The sequence below is a fragment of the Biomphalaria glabrata genome, chromosome 1 (assembly GCF_947242115.1).
Source record: "Biomphalaria glabrata chromosome 1, xgBioGlab47.1, whole genome shotgun sequence".
In the NCBI taxonomy this organism is placed as follows: Eukaryota; Metazoa; Mollusca; class Gastropoda; family Planorbidae; genus Biomphalaria; species Biomphalaria glabrata.
Window position 1 is genome coordinate 66,006,897 of NC_074711.1, and position 20,455 is coordinate 66,027,351.

The 20,455-nt window shown below is 37.0% G+C and overlaps 1 protein-coding gene across 3 annotated transcripts in view; it reads left to right on the plus strand.

Moving 5' to 3' along the window:
• Positions 1-20,455, plus strand: part of LOC106058624 (insulin gene enhancer protein isl-1-like) — a 131,028-nt gene that overhangs the window by 67,872 nt on the left and 42,701 nt on the right. For all 3 annotated transcript variants that reach the window (XM_056008673.1, XM_056008654.1, XM_056008664.1), the window contains exons 3-4: positions 3,717-3,906; positions 16,895-17,274. In XM_056008673.1, the coding sequence (XP_055864648.1) occupies positions 3,776-3,906; positions 16,895-17,274 (511 nt within the window). In that variant the 5' untranslated portion in view covers positions 3,717-3,775. The remainder of the gene's footprint in view (positions 1-3,716; positions 3,907-16,894; positions 17,275-20,455) is intronic.

A 20,455-nucleotide genomic window follows, 5' to 3' on the forward strand; every position in this document is an offset into this window, starting at 1 on the left:
GAACAGCGTTGCCCGAGGCGTTGAGTTGAATGGGCACTTTGAAGTGACCAGCCGCTCCCGGAAGGGGGGGGGGGGGTCAACGGATGTTTGCCGCGATAGATGGGGGGAGTGTACTCTTGTCAAGAGTCTAGTGTGACACGTGTCAAGGTGGGGATAGTCATCGATGCCAAAGGGGTGGGGTTGGATTGGAGGGGTGGTGGCTGTGTTTTTAGCGCTTGATTGGCTAAATTAATAAAATTGATGATTAATAGCGAGTAAATAAATTAATTAAATGCTTAGACCTGAGTGATATCTTGAGTGAGCTAAAACGGTTCGTCACAACGGGATTAAATATCTCAGTACAATGATGTGTTCGTTAATAGCAAACATATTTCCCACAAAGAAGAGCGAGCTTCTTTATATATGGATGTGATAGGTATATTTTTAACAGAAATCCACATCGTTTGATTTACATTGATGAAACTTGACAGGAATAGAACTTAGAGCAGGGCGGAGGATATCGGATATGTTAGAACTAAAGCTCTACTTTTAAAATAAGGGATATTTACATTTTTAGCGGCTCCCGAAAGGGGAAAAGACGCTATTAGTTTTGAGTGGAATGTCTGTCCGTCTGCCCGTCTGTCCGTCCCGTTTAGATCTCGTAAACTAGAAAAGATAGTGAAAATCCGAAATCATAATATTTTAGACCCTTCAAAGTTCTGTTTCAACGGCTAATTTTTTCTTTTCTGAAAGCGAAAAATCTAATTTTAAAAATTAGTTATGCAAGCAGTTTTTTCATAAAAATACACCACTTTTACAACTATTCACTATTAATAGTAACAAACACAGGTTGCTTCTTAGTAGGGGAGATAGTCATATACCATATTTTTAACATGTTTATGCAAAAGTTTTAGAATTTTGTTTTACATTTGTATTGCTAAGCCAAGCAAGTTATGTTATACTAACTACTACATTTACACAAAAAAATGTTTACTTTTTTTTTCAGAGAAAAAATCTATTTAGTATGCATATAAGTTGGACATAATTTAAAACAACCATTAATAAGTAATTTTTCATATTATTGCGTGAACTGCAGCATCCATACAGTACTTTAGAATACTGAACTAAAGGATTTTTTTTTTAAGGAAACGTTTTTTTTTTTCTTGAGGAATAAGAGATTGTCCCTTTAAAAAATAATTAGAGCAATTATATATTCATTATAAGACATTAATCAGGCCAGGTTCACATCTAACTTCACTTTCACTTTCACCTATCCTTTGGTCTGTGGACCGCTGGGGCACCACACAAGATCCGTCAACCTTCTTTCTCCGTTCTTCTCTGCCTGGGTGGACCACTTTGGGGCCGATTTTGAGTTTGTGTCTCCACACAAACTATCTTTGTAACCTTGTTAATCAAGTTTTTACTTCAGTTGAATTTTTTTTTTTCTTTTTTGTTTGTTTTATCGTTTAATATCAATATGGACACGAAGATAAATAGAAAGATTCGTTTGAAGTGAATTATATCGATCTATTTTCAAGAGTAAGGGTGAGGGTGAGCAACAAGTTCAGAGCGATAGACTTTGCCAAGGTTGCACTAATTTGGAAACAGTTTCCCTTCTTTCTCACAACGAGGTCTTCAATTGTTTGTTTCAATAAGAAAAATCTTACTGCAATAAATAGAACTATTTAGCAAAAAACAACTCAAAATTTCTTGTATTTGATTAAGTGCCAGGTATCGAAACAAATATTTGGGAAATTGGTTAGCTTGTCAGCCTTTCTTCCTGTCCATCTTTCTATCCCACTAGACCTTCTCATTTCCTTCCATAAATCAGAGTTCTTGTCCTGGACAAAAAAAAAAATATACCCACACACCATATTACCCTTATCAGCTACATACGGTATTCACTCACTCGACAGCCTCTCGCGGCCTCATCACTTCCTTCTCTTATGAAAATTAGCAGGCAACACGGCGACTTCAAGGGGTGATAACACCAGTTAGCCGGCCGCGCCCACCTCTCCGAGTTAGCTGCTCGTCTTTCCCAACATTAACATTTTTCTTGGTGTCTGCTTCTCTTGGCTCGTTGTATCTTGGCTCTAAGAACGGTAACTGCTCACACGCTGGCAGCAGACGATTGTAAAATAGTGCAGACCTATGTCATTATTTCCTCTTTCCATCACAACGACTGAAATAAAACCATTGAAAACATTGTAGCGATAGAGAATGATATAAAGCAATACAGCTGTTAAGCAAGATTGAAAGGAATTATTGAATAGCAGTAGAGAGTAAGTTCTTTTCCTGAAAAGTTTAACCCTAGAGGAACCAAAACAAAACGAAACACAAAGTCTCAAGAGAAAGACACCAATGTTCCAATATGGTTTCACGATTAGATCACGATTAAGTCCTCTTGTAAGTAATGTTGTGCTATTTCTAGCACGCTCTAAGTCGCCCCCCCCCCATCACTTTCTGTAGTCCGATCAACAAGACATGCCAACTATTATTTGAAAGTTTAATTAAAGATTTATTTCTATTCTCATGACTGTATGTATAAAGACTCACTAGCTGATACTCTCCGGCACATAGTTTTTGGCCCGTGAATTCTAGTATTCCTAGAATCGTCCAACAGACAATATATGACTTTTTGTCTACTTAATGTTACACGTAGATGTAGATCTTATAAGGTTCCCATCTTCTATATGGACTATTCATTCTTTTGTATGTTGAACTTGCCTTGCGCTCTCACATTCCGATTCAAATGTTCTCAGGCTAAAATAGTGACAGTAACACTTTCAGTAGCATTGATCTTGTTTTTTTTTCTCGCGTGTTTTTTTTTTCTCCAGAAAGGTAATTTAATATTAAGACTTCTCAGGGAGGGATGGATTATTTGATGTCCACCTATGCACACCCGCATCATCATCTGAAGAGATCTGGTTTGTTAATCTTTCCCAATGGCTGACCGCTTCTTCGACTTCTGTATAGATACAATGGTGGACTAGAAGTTGTACATTTTACACAATGTGGGACCAGATGGCCTTAGACATGTCATGTTGACATGGCGCAATTTAAAATACAATTTAAAGACGAAAACACCCATCCTAGGATGGCGGTATTGTGTGATTTGTGTGATGGCGGTATTGTGTGGGGCACATCGAAAAATCCCGTTGATCTGCACGCCGAGACAGACTTGTAACTTATGTGAGGTGTGCACGTTCAGTGTGTCTGCGTGTTGTTCAAAGGCTGACGATGAGTTAGTGCGTGAATCAGGCCTTGAGTCTTAGTTGAAACTATGCGTTTTAAATCCTTTAGCACGATGTAGCGTACTCAATAAGAAATGGCGCAGTTGTTTTATCATTTTAAAGTGTTGAATTTGTCACACACACACATATATATATATATATATATATATATATATATATATATATATATATCTCTTGTATTAAATATTTGGCTCGTATATGTTTGGGATGAATGGAAAAGAGCAAGGGGGCTATTCCGACCTGGTACTACAAGGCTTATTTGCATATATTTATAAATTTTAGATACGCGAAATTGATGTCTTATTTATGTTAAGAAAAAAATATATTTTATTTTTTGCTGAAAATACTACAAGAGTCTAGTATAGTCAATCAATAAAATAGATGTATTAGCTTGTGCTTTTCACAAACGATATACAGTGTACGTCATATGTTTGACACTATATCTTCATCTACATCTAATATGTTGTTTTCTATGTCCCACAGAGAAGAGAAATGTGTCCGTGTGTGTGGGCTGCGGGTCTCACATCACTGACCAGTACATCATGCAGGTGTCCCCTGACCTCTGCTGGCACGCCTCCTGCCTTAAGTGTGCCGACTGTGAGCAGTACCTAGACGAGTCCTGCACCTGTTTCGTCAGAGACGGGAAAACCTATTGCAAGAGGGATTACGTCAGGTGAGTCTCATCTTTGCTGGTCAATGGTCAGTTAGTTTTGAGTGGTGGCCGTATGAAACAGAGGGTATTTTTTTTTTATCTTTCCTAGTGAAATACCTCACCCCTTTTTAAGATAAAAAGGTTTTGATCAAACGCTTGTTTCTTTGAATGTGACGCTTAAAATATGATATGCGTGTAGATAGGGCCCGACATCATTGTATAGTTTCGTTACTTTTTAGCGGCCCCCGAAAGGGGAAAAGACGCTATTAGTTTTGTGCGAAATGTCTGTCCGTCTGTCCGTCTGACCGTCTGTCCGTCTGTCCGTCCGTCCCGTTTAGATCTCGTAAACTAGAAAAGATATTGAAAATCCGACATTACAAAATTTTAGACCATTCAAAGTTCTGATGCAACGGCTACTTTTTTTTTTTCTGAAAGCAAAAAATCTAATTTTTAAAATCAGTTATGCAAGCAGTTTTTTAAAGAGAAAAAGCTAATTAGTATGCATTATAAGTTAGACCTAATTTAAAATGAATAATAATGTTATAAACTTCAATTTTATGAACATTTTTTTTTTTTGCGGAAATTTTTTTTTTTTTTAATTTTATTTGAGGATTCGAATAAGAGATTGAGCCTTTTCAAAACAATTAGATCAATTATAAGACATCAGTTAGGCCAGGGGAGGCGCGGTGGCTGAGCGGTAAAGCGCTTGGCTACCGAACCGGGGGTCCCGGGTTCGAATCCTGGTGAAGACTGGGATTTTCAACTTTGGAATCTTTGGGCGCCTCTGAGTCCACTCATCTCTAATGGGTACCTGACATTAGTTGGGGAAAAGTATAGGCGGTTGGTCGTTGTGCTGGCTACATGACACCCTCGCTAACCGTAGGCCACAAAAACAGATGAACTTTACATCATCTGCCCTATAGACCACAAGGTCTAAAAGGGGAACTAGTTAGGCCAGGTTCACATCTAACTTTACATTCACTTACACCTATCCTTTGATCTGCGGGACCGTTGGGGCACTACACAAGATCTGTTAACCTTCTTTCTCCATTCTTATCTCTCATTTGTCTTTGATATAATTTCATTTGGATGTTCTTTCTGAAAATATTGAAGCCTGCCTGGGTGGACCTCTTTGGGGGCCGGTTATAAGTGTCACCACACAAACTGTCTTTTGTAACCTTGTTTATTTTAAAAAAATTAATTTCAATTCTAGTTAAGCTACTATGCATATTATAGAATTTTTTGCAGTGTTTTGTTTTGTTGTTTTAAAGTATGTGCTTGTAAAATAAAGATCTTAATTAAACATTTCAATTAAACCTTTCTTTTGTCATGTAATACCTTTGATTATTAGATTTAAACAATCTTTGAGCACGCGCCACGGTAGCTTCATTAAAGGATTATGTTGTGCAGATAGATCGATGTAGCTGCGTTCATTCGCCTCTCTCCGCCCTTCATAATGAACACTTACAAACAAGGTGAAGCAAATCATTTTATTTTCAAAACCTATTATCGAAGTAGAATTATGGCTTTTGCTATCATGAGTATTGTATAGTGCAATTCACGCTCCTAAGTTTGTGATCTAGTGATGTATCAACAGAGTGAGCCCTTCAAGTACTTCACTATTGATTCACTGCTTGGCATTAGAAGCTCTTATCATTTGATTTTTTAAACCAACCAATCACTCTGTTTTTCTCACTTTTTTCATGTTTACGTAAAAAAAAAAAGCCCACACTGTAATGTTTGATTTGAATAATCACATTAGTCAGGTGTTTGATACCAAATTGTCTCCCTTGTGTGTGGAGCTCACACCTGTCATCAATAGAGTCCAATCACAAGATACATCTCTCATTAATATCGATTTCCTCGTATTGACTCCCCCCCCCCCTTTTTTTGTGTAACTGTGTGTTCCTTTAAGTTTTTCTTCTACTCCAACTGTCTCTCACTGATGTGTCTTTATGAAGCCTAATGACTGACATTCACCAATGGAATGGGGGAGAAACGAAGCGCCCGCGCGTGCAAAAGATGAGCTCAGAGCGAGTTCTGTTGTATTCCATGATGGTGTGCTGTTTGTATGTGTGTGCTAGGAGGTGGGGGTTGGCGGTTGGCGCTGAGTATGGAAATAAAAGATAGTGAAATATCGACCCGTGAATATTCAAACTGCCCCATTGGGATCGGAAACAACGCCCCCCCCCCTCCCGTGAAATACCTGGGTCTATTGAACCGAACCCTTTCGACTAAATGGCGACTGGCATGAATAATAGGGCAAGTCAATATGCCATGGCCGCCACTGTTGTTAGTGTGGATGGTCGTTTAGGTGCTCGGTGGGTCCATCATAGTAGCACACAGTAAGTAGTCAAATAGAGCAAGACAAAGAAAACAACTTAGCACAAACATTTGTGTACATTAAAAGCATAAGCACCCAAACACACACACGCTAGTATCAAAGAAAAAGTTTTATCTATCTAAATAATATTAAATATATATCTGTATTCCTATAGATAGTTATATATATATATATATAGTTGTAACTGGACTGTGATGCTGGCCAGTGTAGCCTCTGTGTAATCAACCGGCTCATGCGACACAGGCCTGTGTATTTAAAAAGGGACGGATGTAAACATTCTCCGTGTAGGTCAACGGTGTTTGTTGTTATCTGACTATGAACTATGTGTTGTCATAAAAAACAAGGTTGGGTCAAGTCTGGCGGACTGAGAGGGGAACAAGTTGTGTCTAGCTGTTCTATTCAGACATTGACTTCTGCCCATTTCTAAAGTATTTGATTTCTCTTCATTATTTATTACACTCATTAAAGTGTCTCGTTATATCAGAGCCCAAGGTGTCTGGTTCTTGAATTAGCTACATTGTTTTGTCAAAGGGTTATAGAGAATCGTAACAATATATATATATATTTGTGTGTGTGTGTGTGTATATATATATATATATTTATATATGTACGTGTGTGTGTATGTGCGTGGTTGTGTGTGTGGGTGGGTGATTATACAGTTTCAGTATTAAGTACATACTATGTTCAATTGAAGAGCTTAATTAGTTGTAATGCATTTTTAAAATTGTTTTGTATTCAAGTTAGAAGTATCTTCATTAGCTCTGGAGTAGAATTTGTAACATTTGGCCCATATATTCATAAAAATCATATACACATGCACAAAACACAGTCACAATCATATATATGGGTTCGAATCTCGGTGAAGACTGGATTTTAAATTTTGGGATTTTTTAGGGCGCCAACTCTAATAAGTACCAGAGTTTAATTGGGGGAAGTAAAGGCGGTTGGTCGTTGTGTTGGCCACATGACACCCTGCTCGTTAATATATTATAGACAGACAGACAGACCGATATATATATATATATATATATATATATATATATATATATATATATATATATATATATATATATATATATATATATATATATATATATATATATATATATATATAGATTGATAGATAGATAGATAGATAGATAGATAGATAGATAGATAGATAGATAGATAGATAGATAGATAGTAGCTTGTCGGCATAAATGCCCTTAATTTTAAAATCTTGACTAATATGATAATGGCTCAAACACAATAGTTAAAATACTAACATTACCATCGATTGTCTATGAATATGTGGTATACATTTAATTTTTTATTAACTTAAAGAAACTCAAACAACTTTTTTTTTCTGAAAGTTTGAACACTTGAAGCTTTTTTGTTAATATGTTTGTTAGTTTGTTTGTTTTTTTATTCTATAAAGTAAAAAAAAATTAACATTAACGATTCTTTGAAAACTATGCAGTTAAGACAAAAATGGACCAAAGAAGCTTCACATTTATTCAGTCAGAAACCCACTTTCCGAGACGTGTAAATTTCGTTTCATTGATTAGGAGATTTAATGTGTAGCTCTTCTGGCGTGTAACTTGATTTAATGTGCTGTACAAATTGAACATGCCGCACCACAAGCGCGCACCCCGGCACGCCACTGGTGTGACATTATCCCCACTAGGACATCAATGTTAGATCATGCCGCGATAACGAGGGACTTGTTTCTTCTAGCACACTGGCTCACATTTAGAATGATTTCCCAGGGGGGAAGGGTGGTGTACGGGAGCAGGGCGACCGTTTTTTTTTTTTTGGGGGGGGGGGGGGAGAAGGGTTCCTAGAGTAGTGTACACTCTCCTCCCCCCTCCCCAATCTGTGAAAATTAAGAGTTTTTCACAATAAATTTTGTTTTGTTTTGTGAACGTAGCCTCCTAGCTAGCACTGTTTGGGTCTTCTTGGCTGATTGGTGACCAGTTCGTTTGTTTTTAATGTCTATTTGAACAAGTAATAAGAAACTTGAGTTGACATGACCTACTATGTGATGCAGTGGCCAAGTTGTTACGTTACGTTTAATCTCTTTTTAAATTAACTTTTGTTTAACAATATAGAAATCAAAATCAGAAAAGAGAGAAATAGAAAGAGAGAGAGAGAGGAAGGTAGGTATAGAGGAATCATAGAGAGAGCAATGAGAACTTTGAATAAAAAAAAAAGTAAAAAAAGTTTTTAGTGATTAAAAGATACATCGTTAAGTCTCACATTTAACGGTGTTATCTATACAAAACATGCCCTTCAGAAATTCTTCAAATAGATCCACTTGTATTGTTCTAGTAACCATTGTTACTTTTAAGACAGTGTTGCATATATCGCCTCTGTTTTCTATAGAGACTTTGCTTGTCTCTGAAGACATTTTGACAACAAATTGGCTCGACAAGAAGCGTTGACATACTGGACTAGACATTTTTGTTTCACTATTTCACTGACTATGTTACTAGAATCTCTACTTCTAAATTAGAAATGGACTCTATTTATTTTTCATCTTGCCTCGTCTTATGAATTTTCTTTCTGAAATTTTAACATTCCTGACAGATTGACATTCATCATTAAAACGAATTATCTCCACCTGATCTTATCTCGTCTGCATCATTCGTTCGTCTGCGTCTTGTGGTTCTCTCCCCTTCATAATCGTCATCAAACTTCCATTGCCTTCTCAATTAAATAAATTCCCCGCCTTCAAGATCTGGATTTTTTTTTTTTTTCATTTTCACCCTACTTACGTTTTTTTTTTGAACCAATCTCTGAGAGTCTTGAAGCCCTGGTTCCGACCCCCACATTCCAATTGCCCTCATTCTCTTGTGCTTGATCAAACATGCCAGCTACGTGCCAAAACATTGGGGCGTCTTTGGCGGAACCGGCAACAACTGGCAGCCCCCAGAACGCCGCCGGCATCACCCACCGTCACCACAGCATCAACAGCGTCCTTCTGCGATAAATACTTATGTACATCTTATTCACTCACTCTTTCAAACACTTTCTCGCTCTCACCAGCTCACTCTCAATCAGTTTCACTCACTGACTTCCTCTCTTCCTCCTACCCACTCTTCTTCACTTACTCCTTCCGTCACACTCACTACCTCCAATCATTCCACCCTCTCTCCCACTCTCTCTCCCTCTTTCTCTCCCTTTTCCCTCTTTCTATTTTCCCCTCTCTCCCCCTCTCTCCCCCTCTCTCCCCCTCTCTCCTTCTCTCACAACCTCTTTCTCTCTCTCTCTTCCTCCCTCTTTCTTTGTCCCTCTCTCGTACTCTGCCTTCCTCTTTATCTCTCCCGTAAGCACCCACTCTCTTTCTCACACACTCCCCTCTCCCACCCTCTCTCCCACTCTCTCTCTCCCTCCCTCATTTATTTCCTCTCTCTTTCTCTCCCTCACTCTTTAATTTTTTTTTTTTTTTAGATCTGGAGAAATCGACGTCATAACCTAGTGCGGTTTTTTTTTTTTTGGTTATTTCTTTAACTTTGTATTTTCCCTGTATGCGTGTCAATCTGTTCGTCCGTCTGCTCGAGTCTGTCAAGCAATAAAAACAGTTGCTAATCTAATCCTATACTCTCTATTTCCCCCAACTCGATAGACCCTCGATGTTAACTATGGGCTCCGTGAAATCACAAACCGGCCCTGTATTTTGTCTTTAAGTAGAAAAATAAAAAATGCGTCTTTTTTGTGTGCGTGTGTAACAGGTGATGAGGATAAATAATGCTTGGTAAATAACTTAATTCAGAATTAGTTCGTTTAGTTGGGCTTGGGAGAAGGGGAGAGAGATGGGGGATTTGAAGGGATAAATAGCTTCATACCGGAAGAATGGATTGACAGAAAGTAGCAGCGATAAAGTGGCCGAGTTAGAATTGAACGGAATGTGGGAAAAAATAAAATATAGTCAATTTTCAAAGTGAGGAGAAGAATAAATGGTTAGGGAGGGTGGGGGATGGTGGGCGGTGGAGGGTCATTCATAAAAACTGATGTAGGTGTGTGTGTGTGTCTGAAATGTCTGCAAAAAATAGTTGTAATATTGTATTATTGAATAATATCAAATGTTGTCTTCAGATAAGCTCCCGGTGGGTATCATTACAGCTAAAGCGTATCCTTAGATAAGTAGTTCGTTGTACTCAAAGATAATGTGTAACTGCATTATTGGATAATGACATAACGTCATTACAAAATATATCACTCTGTATCCCAGGACAAGAGTTACCAACCTGACATTCTGAATGTCTTGTAGACATTTCCCAGGACAAGAGTTACCAACCTGACATTCTGAATGTCGTGTAGACATTTCCCAGGACAAGAGTTACCAACCTGACATTCTGAATGTCTTGTAGACATTTCCCAGGACAAGAGTTACCAACCTGACATTCTGAATGTCTTGTAGACATTTCCCAGGACAAGAGTTACCAACCTGACATTCTGAATGTCTTGTAGACATTTTCTGGTGACGTTGCAGCATTCGAAGATATTTTAGTTTTAGTTCTAAATGGATCATGGCCCACACATTATGCATGCACAAGTCTCAGTGAGACTTAACACTAAATGGATCATGGCCACACATTATGCATGCACAAGTCCCAGTGAGACTTAACACTAAATGGATCATGGCCACACATTATGCATGCACAAGTCTCAGTGAGACTTAACACTAAATGGATCATGGCCCACACATTATGCATGCACAAGTCTCAGTGAGACTTAACACTAAATGGATCATGGCCCACACATTATGCATGCACAAGTCTCAGTGAGACTTAACACTAAATGGATCATGGCCCACACATTATGCATGCACAAGTCTCAGTGAGACTTAACACTAAATGGATCATGGCCACACATTATGCATGCACAAGTCTCAGTGAGACTTAACACTAAATGGATCATGGCCACACATTATGCATGCACAAGTCTCAGTGAGACTTAACACTAAATGGATCATGGCCACACATTATGCATGCACAAGTCTCAGTGAGACTTAACACTTAATGGATCATGGCCCACACATTATGCATGCACAAGTCTCAGTGAGACTTAACACTAAATGGATCATGGCCACACATTATGCATGCACAAGTTTCAGTGAGACTTAACACTAAATGGATCATGGCCCACACATTATGCATGCACAAGTCTCAGTGAGACTTAACACTAAATGGATCATGGCCACACATTATGCATGCACAAGTCTCAGTGAGACTTAACACTAAATGCCACTTTTTATTTTACAAAGCTTATATCAGCTCTCCCTCTTTCTGTCTGTCTGTCTCTCTCTCTCTCTCTGTCTCTCTCTAGTAAAAATTTTTTGCAAGCTATTTCTCCCACACATATTTTCGGATCAAGTAGAACTACTTTAAACGTTACATAGTTATTCATAAACAGAGACATGATAGGAATCATTATAAAACAAATTAACCAATATGTCAATTAATCATTGGTAATTTATTATTTTCTTTGACATCGAATAGGGGAAATGGCTTCTACATTATTGAGATATATAGTTGTAAGTGCTGCGTTCTTTTCCTTAGATTAGCTTTTTTTTTTTAAAGGATTATTTTTTTTAAATTTTGCTTGTCCATATCAGGATTAAATTGGTGATGTTTAATCTAAAATAGGAGTCTGAAGGAACACAATACATTTAACCAGGCAGCAATGGGTTAAACTGTTTTTTATCGTCTTACTACTCTTCTTCCATGTATCGAGACATCGATACACTTCTTGATCATCGATACACTTCTTGATCTATTTACATCCCCTCTCATGTGCTTTCATCCTATACAGTTAGTATAAGAAAACTAGAGCCTCATTTTTTAGCCCCTTTCTACTACGCCTCTGAATTTTTGTTCATAAAAAAAAATATCCGCCCACTTCTCCGGTTCCTGCAGCTTGACTAGATCCCCATCCAAATTAGCTGGAGAAGGAATTGAGGCCGGTGTTCTGTTGCAACGTACCATGGTGGTCCCGTCAGACCCGGGGCGCTGCTCCCTGCGTGGCACGTAAGACGATATTTCTCATGTCTTTTTAATAGGTCTAATGAGACGAGGGGGGAGCGCGGAGCAACACACTTGTTTTTGTGTCTCTTTTTTTTTGGGGGGGGGGGGGGCGGGGGCGCGCCCTGTGCATGAGGGTACTGTCTTGGTTTTTACAAAAGGGTTGTAAACAGTGTCTCGACTTAGACCATTCTGTCTAGCTAGCATCTACTAAACAATCTTGGCCCATACTATAACAGACACCTACAAATTACATTCATTTTAGTCTACAGAGCTATATGCATTGTAAAACAATATCTTCGACTTTAGTAGAGATTTAGATACAGGGAGGCAACTGTTTCAATGGCCAAATTGTTTGTGTATCTAATGTACAGGAATATTGATTAGTGAAGTGTCTGGACACATCCATATACTCATTTATTGTTGTTTTTTTTTTTTTTTTTGCACTCTTTAAGTCCTGTCAAAGTGAATTGCTAAGCACTTTCGGTAGTAGCTCAAATAGTTTGTAGTTTTTTAGTTGGCAACAGGGATCGCGTCCTTGACATTGTTTATTTTGTCTACTTCCAAATGTCTACGAATATTCTTTGTCTTACGTTTTTCTTTAGGTTTCATTATGCCTACTTTTTTTTTCTTTCTTTAAGTTTCATTATACTTTCTTTTTCTTTCTTTCTTTAAGTTTCATTATGCCTTCTTTTTTTTTCTTTCTTTAAGTTTCATTATGCCTTCTTTTTCTTTCTTTCTTTAGGTTTCATTATGCCTTCTTTTTCTTTCTTTCTTTAGGTTTCATTATACCTTCTTTTTTTTTCTTTCTTTAGGTTTCATTATGCCTTCTTTTTCTTTCTTTCTTTAGGTTTCATTATACTTTCTTTTTCTTTCTTTCTTTAGGTTTCATTATACCTTCTTTTTCTTTCTTTCTTTAGGTTTCATTATGCCTTCTTTTTCTTTCTTTCTTTAGGTTTCATTATACCTTCTTTTTCTTTCTTTCTTTAGGTTTCATTATGCCTTCTTTTTCTTTCTTTCTTTAGGTTTCATTATACCTTCTTTTTCTTTCTTTCTTTAGGTTTCATTATGCCTTCTTTTTTTTTCTTTCTTTAGGTTTCATTATGCCTTCTTTTTCTTTCTTTCTTTAGGTTTCATTATACCTTCTTTTTCTTTCTTTCTTTAGGTTTCATTATACTTTCTTTTTCTTTCTTTCTTTAGGTTTCATTATGCCTTCTTTTTTTTTTCTTTCTTTAGGTTTCATTATGCCTTCTTTTTCTTTCTTTCTTTAAGTTTCATTATGCCTTCTTTTTTTTTCTTTCTTTAAGTTTCATTATGCCTTCTTTTTCTTTCTTTCTTTAGGTTTCATTATGCCTTCTTTTTCTTTCTTTCTTTAGGTTTCATTATACCTTCTTTTTTTTTCTTTCTTTAGGTTTCATTATGCCTTCTTTTTCTTTCTTTCTTTAGGTTTCATTATACTTTCTTTTTCTTTCTTTCTTTAGGTTTCATTATACCTTCTTTTTCTTTCTTTCTTTAGGTTTCATTATGCCTTCTTTTTCTTTCTTTCTTTAGGTTTCATTATACCTTCTTTTTCTTTCTTTCTTTAGGTTTCATTATGCCTTCTTTTTCTTTCTTTCTTTAGGTTTCATTATACCTTCTTTTTCTTTCTTTCTTTAGGTTTCAATATGCCTTCTTTTTTTTTTCTTTCTTTAGGTTTCATTATGCCTTCTTTTTCTTTCTTTCTTTAGGTTTCATTATACCTTCTTTTTCTTTCTTTCTTTAGGTTTCATTATACTTTCTTTTTCTTTCTTTCTTTAGGTTTCATTATGCCTTCTTTTTTTTTTCTTTCTTTAGGTTTCATTATGCCTTCTTTTTCTTTCTTTCTTTAGGTTTCATTATACCTTCTTTTTCTTACTTTCTTTAGGTTTCATTATACTTTCTTTTTCTTTCTTTCTTTAGGTTTCATTATGCCTTCTTTTTTTTTTCTTTCTTTAGGTTTCATTATGCCTTCTTTTTCTTTCTTTCTTTAGGTTTCATTATACCTTCTTTTTCTTTCTTTCTTTAGGTTTCATTATACTTTCTTTTTCTTTCTTTCTTTAGGTTTCATTATACCTTCTTTTTCTTTCTTTCTTTAGGTTTCATTATACTTTCTTTTTCTTTCTTTCTTTAGGTTTCATTATGCCTTTTTTTTTCTTTCTTTAGGTTTCATTATGCCTTCTTTTTTTTTTCTTTCTTTAGGTTTCATTATGCCTTCTTTTTCTTTCTTTCTTTAGGTTTCATTATGCCTTCTTTTTCTTTCTTTCTTTAGGTTTCATTATGCCTTCTTTTTTTTTCTTTCTTTAGGTTTCATTATGCCTTCTTTTTTTTTCTTTCTTTAGGTTTCATTATGCCTTCTTTTTTTTTTCTTTCTTTAGGTTTCATTATGCCTTCTTTTTTTTTTTCTTTCTTTAGGTTTCATTATGCCTACTTTTTTTTTCTTTCTTTAGGTTTCATTATGCCTTCTTTTTTTTTCTTTCTTTAGGTTTCATTATGCCTTCTTTTTCTTTCTTTCTTTAGGTTTCATTATGCCTTCTTTTTCTTTCTTTCTTTAGGTTTCATTATGCCTTCTTTTTTTTTCTTTCTTTAGGTTTCATTATGCCTTCTTTTTTTTTCTTTCTTTAGGTTTCATTATGCCTTCTTTTTTTTCTTTCTTTAGGTTTCATTATGCCTACTTTTTTTTTTTTCTTTAGGTTTCATTATGCCTTTTTTCTTTCTTTCTTTAGGTTTCATTATGTGTACTTTTTTTTTCTTTCTTTAGGTTTCATTATGCCTTCTTTTGTTTTTCTTTCTTTAGGTTTCATTATGCCTTCTTTTTTTTTTCTTTCTTTAGGTTTCATTATGCTTTCTTTTTTCTTTTCTTTCTTTAGGTTTCATTATGCCTTCTTTTTTTTTTCTTTCTTTAGGTTTCATTATGCCTTCTTTTCTTTTTTTCTTTCTTTAGGTTTCATTATGCTTTCTTTTTTCTTTCTTTCTTTAGGTTTCATTATGCCTTTTTTTTTCTTTCTTTAGGTTTCATTTTGCTTTCTTTTTTCTTTCTTTCTTTAGGTTTCATTATGCCTTTTTTTTTCTTTCTTTAGGTTTCATTATGCCTACTTTCTTTTTCTTTCTTTAGGTTTCATTATGCCTTTTTTTTTTCTTTCTTTAGGTTTCATTATGCTTTCTTTTTTCTTTCTTTCTTTAGGTTTCATTATGCCTTTTTTTTTTTCTTTCTTTAGGTTTCATTATGCCTACTTTTTTTCTTTCTTTCTCTTGTCTCTATTTGATTGCTTGAAGAACGGAAACGGAACCTTACATTCAAAAACGTAATCTAAGAACAGATAACTGCTAGAGAATTCGTAGTGTAATATATATAACTGAGGAATGGCGTCGCTCTATAAATAGATTAACAGCGTCTTCCGGTTTTGAAACCGTTCAAAGACTTGAAGCATTTCTAATGGCGATGCACAATCGTGGCAACGGATTTATAGTCATTTGAAATGTAGGTTTTCTTAAGGTATTCAAATTTAAGTTATATACGTTTGGTAATGTTAAGTCTACTTTTGATTTTGTGTTGACGATGAAAACCACGTGACCAACTCATTTTCTCCTCCTACCCTTCCCCCACCCCCCAACCAAAAAAAAAAACACAACGTTTTTGAAGCATTCAAGAACGACATGGACACAAAAAAAAACCCAACAACATAAATATCAGTTTTGACGGGTTGAGATGATCATGGCGCATCAAGACCTGTCAATCCAAGCATTCTTTGAGTTATTCACACGAGTAGAAACAATCCTTGACGTGCTTGCTACTTATCCTTCATGCTCGCACATGTGCTGTTCTTGTAAGGGCAGGTTGCTAAATTGTTACAAATTATCTGCAAGCCAAGCCTGTGTGTGAAATATAATCTGTGTTCAGCTTTTTTTTTTTCTTGCTTTTTTTTTAGCTTTCTATTTTAGAGATTCTCATAAATTAAGAATCCGGTTTTCCGAATACGCAGTGACGTAGCAAGGGATTTGGGGTCTTCTTTAGTGGCCCCTGCATTTTGACATTCGACATCATGACATGAGATAATGTACTTAATTATAAGTCTGGTATGGTATACATGCAGCATGGTCACTAATTTACATAACAACATGAATAGCAAGATAACATGGCATTGGTTTAATATTTAATGCAAAAAAAAAAAGTTTCGATGCTTATTTGGGAGCCCCTCTATTGGGGGCAGGGAAATTCGGACCCTCACTCCCCCCACCCTAGGCACGCCACTGCGAATACGGAAGTCTCACCAAGCTTTATCTTTTAAAAAGCATTTTTGTCTTTATTTTCAGCATTGCATTATCATATTTCTAAAGCATTTTTAAAATGTATATAGTTCGCAACTTAATATATCAAAAGAGAGTCCTTATTATTGTTAACTTTCTTTTTTGTCTTTTTTTTCCATATTTCGCATTATCTTCCCCCATATTTCTACATATCGCTTTCTCTCTCTCTCTCTCTCTCCTTTTTTTTTTTTTTTTTTTTGTCTTCTATTGAAGTTATTGCTTAAAGAACGTAGACGGGATCCTACAAATCAACCTGAAAACAAAGAGAGATAACTATGAGTATGAAGTTCCCTATTATTGAAACTTGTTTTCTAAACTCTCTTGTTTTGTTCCCCAGGTTATTCGGCACCAAATGTTCCAGGTGTGGCTTAGGATTCTGTCGGGAAGACGTGGTCATGCGGCCCACGAAAGGCACAGTGTTCCACCTCAACTGTTTCCGGTGCATCGTCTGCAACAAGCCGTTAGTCACCGGCGACGAGTTCGCCATCCGCGAAGACGGACTGTTCTGCCGTGCCGATCACGACGTGATAGACCGCTCTGTGACCGCCTCCCCGTGCCAGGACATAGGCAGTCCGGGCAGCGCTTACGGCGGCACCAACAATAACAACAGCGGACTGTGTAATAATAACAACAACAACAATCAGAACAGTCACAATAACAACAACAATAACAACACAGTGGGCAGCGGAGGGAAAGAGACGGAGAATAAAAAATCTGGTAAGTACGAACGTTGTACGTCTGTGGGTCCAGGGTTCCAATCCTTAGTCTGTTTTTAAGAATTTCAAAAAATCACTAAGGTACAGTGACTGTCAATGTATTCTCTTGGCCAAGGGTTATATTGTGCTTAAAGATTAAGGTTACGTTAACATATCCCAGAGATTCTCAACCTTTTCCGGTCCGGAGGTCAAATCAATTAACGACATCCATGTCACGGACAGGGTCAACGCAAAAAAAGTCGTCGCCGTTTCGGTTTGCGTCGCAAATAAAGGTTTTGAGAGGCTGTACAGCACAGCGTTACATGCCGGATATGACCCGCGGGCTGTAGGTTAGGCATCACTGACGTATCGGATTAATTGTCCATTAACTTAATCAGCGATGGAGATCATATTAATATATAATGAACTTGAATCTTTACATCTATAACAAGATGTACATGTGCTAACAACACCAATATTTGCCTCCAGATTGTAAACTTCGATCTGGCTAAATATGCCACATGTTTGATAGATTTGAACAGTTTGAATCTCTGTTGACAGTATCAGAAGAACAAGACTGTCTTCTCTTTATTTAGGTACAGGTAAAATAAGCTTCTTAAAAACCTTATCGGAATGTTGCTTCAACTTTCAGTTGACAACTGCTAGTTCACCTGCCATCGAATATAGCTTAGAGCAGTGGTCCCCAAACTGTGTTCCGCGGAATTCTAGTGTTCCGCAAGGCCTGAAGAGGTGTTCCACGAACTAATAGACTAATGAACTAGTAGGCCACTCGTGAATTAATCTCTCTAAAAAATTAGCAAAGTGTTCTCGCTACTCAGAATGTGCGATGTGTTGTTCAGAGAAAGTCTGGGAAACACTGACCTCTATGATGACTAGCCAATCAACTTCCGCATTCAATCTTGGTCTTTCCTTTCTTTTGGCTTTCGTAAATGTATTTATGTAGAAACGTTTCTTCATTGAACTGCTACAATCTATTGTCTAGAGTGACGTCCCTTGTTATCTTTCAGCATCAATGCAAAGCTTAGGACGACACTGTCACACAAAAGAAATAAAACTGATTCAAAACGACAACTCATTTAGCTCAATGCGGACAATGTGTTGATCGATTTAATTCCATTCGCAAGTAGGCCTATTTCCGTGGATGTAAATACAAAACAAAATGAAATCAAAGAAACATAAATAAAGATTTCAGAACTGTTACCATGGTATCAATCTTAGTACTTTTTATTTACCTAGAATTAAGTAATTAAAAAAAAAGATGAGTGTTGACATATTAAGATAGACCTTTTGTTAATGTCTGTAGATCAACAGACTCAATAATATGTTACCAACATGTAAACCGATCAAAGTCTCTTATAAGTTTCTTTTAACAGGTATAATTATTTAATAATTTAGTAGAAAAGGAATCATTTGTATTTCTTGTTATTGTTTTTGTTTGGTTTTGTTTTTCGAATTGTTTGAAAGTCTGCGCCCGTCTGACCTGCTCCCTAAATGTAATGACGTCTGGAACAATGACCGGACAGGCAAGCAGACGTTCATATTAGACCTAGCACATTGCTCCATGTTTGCTAAACTTGTCATAATCTCCATTCCCCTGCACCAGACTTGCGCGCACGATCTGTCTCCAGTTACCATAACAACAGACCAAGGGGGCAGAACGTCCTCCCCTCTCTATGTGTCTCGTACGCTCCTTTCGCCTTTCTAAAGGTGTAGCTCACTTCCCCCCACCCACCCATTTTCAATCTTTTTCTTTTTTTTTCTCCTCCCAAGTCAATTACAAGTTAAATGGACAGTGTCCCTCCCTAGCTGACCGTTATTAACATCCCTACAGTGGCAGACACCTAATACTTAGGATTTGTTTACTACCGGGGAAGATTTGTTTATACAACGCCTCTGCCTCGCACCCCACCCCTCCTATTCTCCCGCTACTATTTAGTACGGGCAGACGATGAGACACAGCGGCCATCGTATCGTTCGGGCGCGATAACGGGGCGCTGGACCTTCCGCCCGCCCAATTATTACAAACAGCAGGCGACAGATAGAGCGTCCCTCGGCCGTATCGATGCTTATCTCAGGGGTATGACTGGACATAGGGTGACGTCAGCGCGAATTCTGTTTCAGGAGGCGGAGGCGGAAAAGGTTGTTTGTTGAAATTTTCATTATGTTGTCAAGGGGACGTTTACATCTTGATTGTACCGGAAGACCATGTTTGAATGCTTGTCTAAAGATCGCGTGTGGAGCACTGTTACAAAGTCAGCAGAGCAGCTGCAAGCGTTATTTACATTATTCGGACTGGCCAATGTGCAGTAATGTCATAGACGACATTTCTTCTCAGTGTCTAGCTTCTAGTTGAAATGAGACAAATGAAGAAAAAAATCGATAAATCTCTAGTTTGTGTCCACTTCCGGTTGTAAAAGTACAAGAAATTCGTATGCGAAAATAAAACGTTTTGGACTTTTCCAGCTGAAGATGATGACGGCGTAGCCCAAACCTCCAGCAGGACGGCAGGGGGTGACGTAGGGCGGGGTTCGAACTCGGAATGATTGAGACGATGTGTCAGTTCATCGTTTGTTTTGTTTTTTCAATTAACGTTGAACAAAGTAAATCTATTTGAAACATACTGGCAAAGGGAATAGGGCAAAGGTTGCACTGAACATACACGAAATAGAGTGCAGCCTTTTTTGTTTAAAATGATTAAATTGGCTTCAAATAAATCAAAAAATTAACCTAGGCTTAGGCAGAATGAGTCAATGCAATTTATCAGTGACTATATATTATTGTTATATATTAGTGTCGTGTGTGTGTGCGTGATGGTTGACAACTCCCTTATCACCCCCTTCCAAAAAAAAAAAAAAGCCCCTCCACTCTCTGTATTCACAATGTTCCAGATTTGCTCTTATTTTGACCTACCTAATTAATACAAACATCTAACCAGCACATAGTGGGTGTACAAACATCTAACCAGCACATAGTGGGTGTACAAACATCTAACCAGCACATAGTGGGTGTAAAAACATCTAACCAGCACATAGTGGGTGTAAAAACATCTAACCAGCACATAGTGGGTGTACAAACATCTAACCAGCACATAGTGGGTGTACAAACATCTAGCCAGCACATAGTGGGTGTACAAACATCTAACCAGCACATAGTGGGTGTACAAACATCTAACCAGCACATAG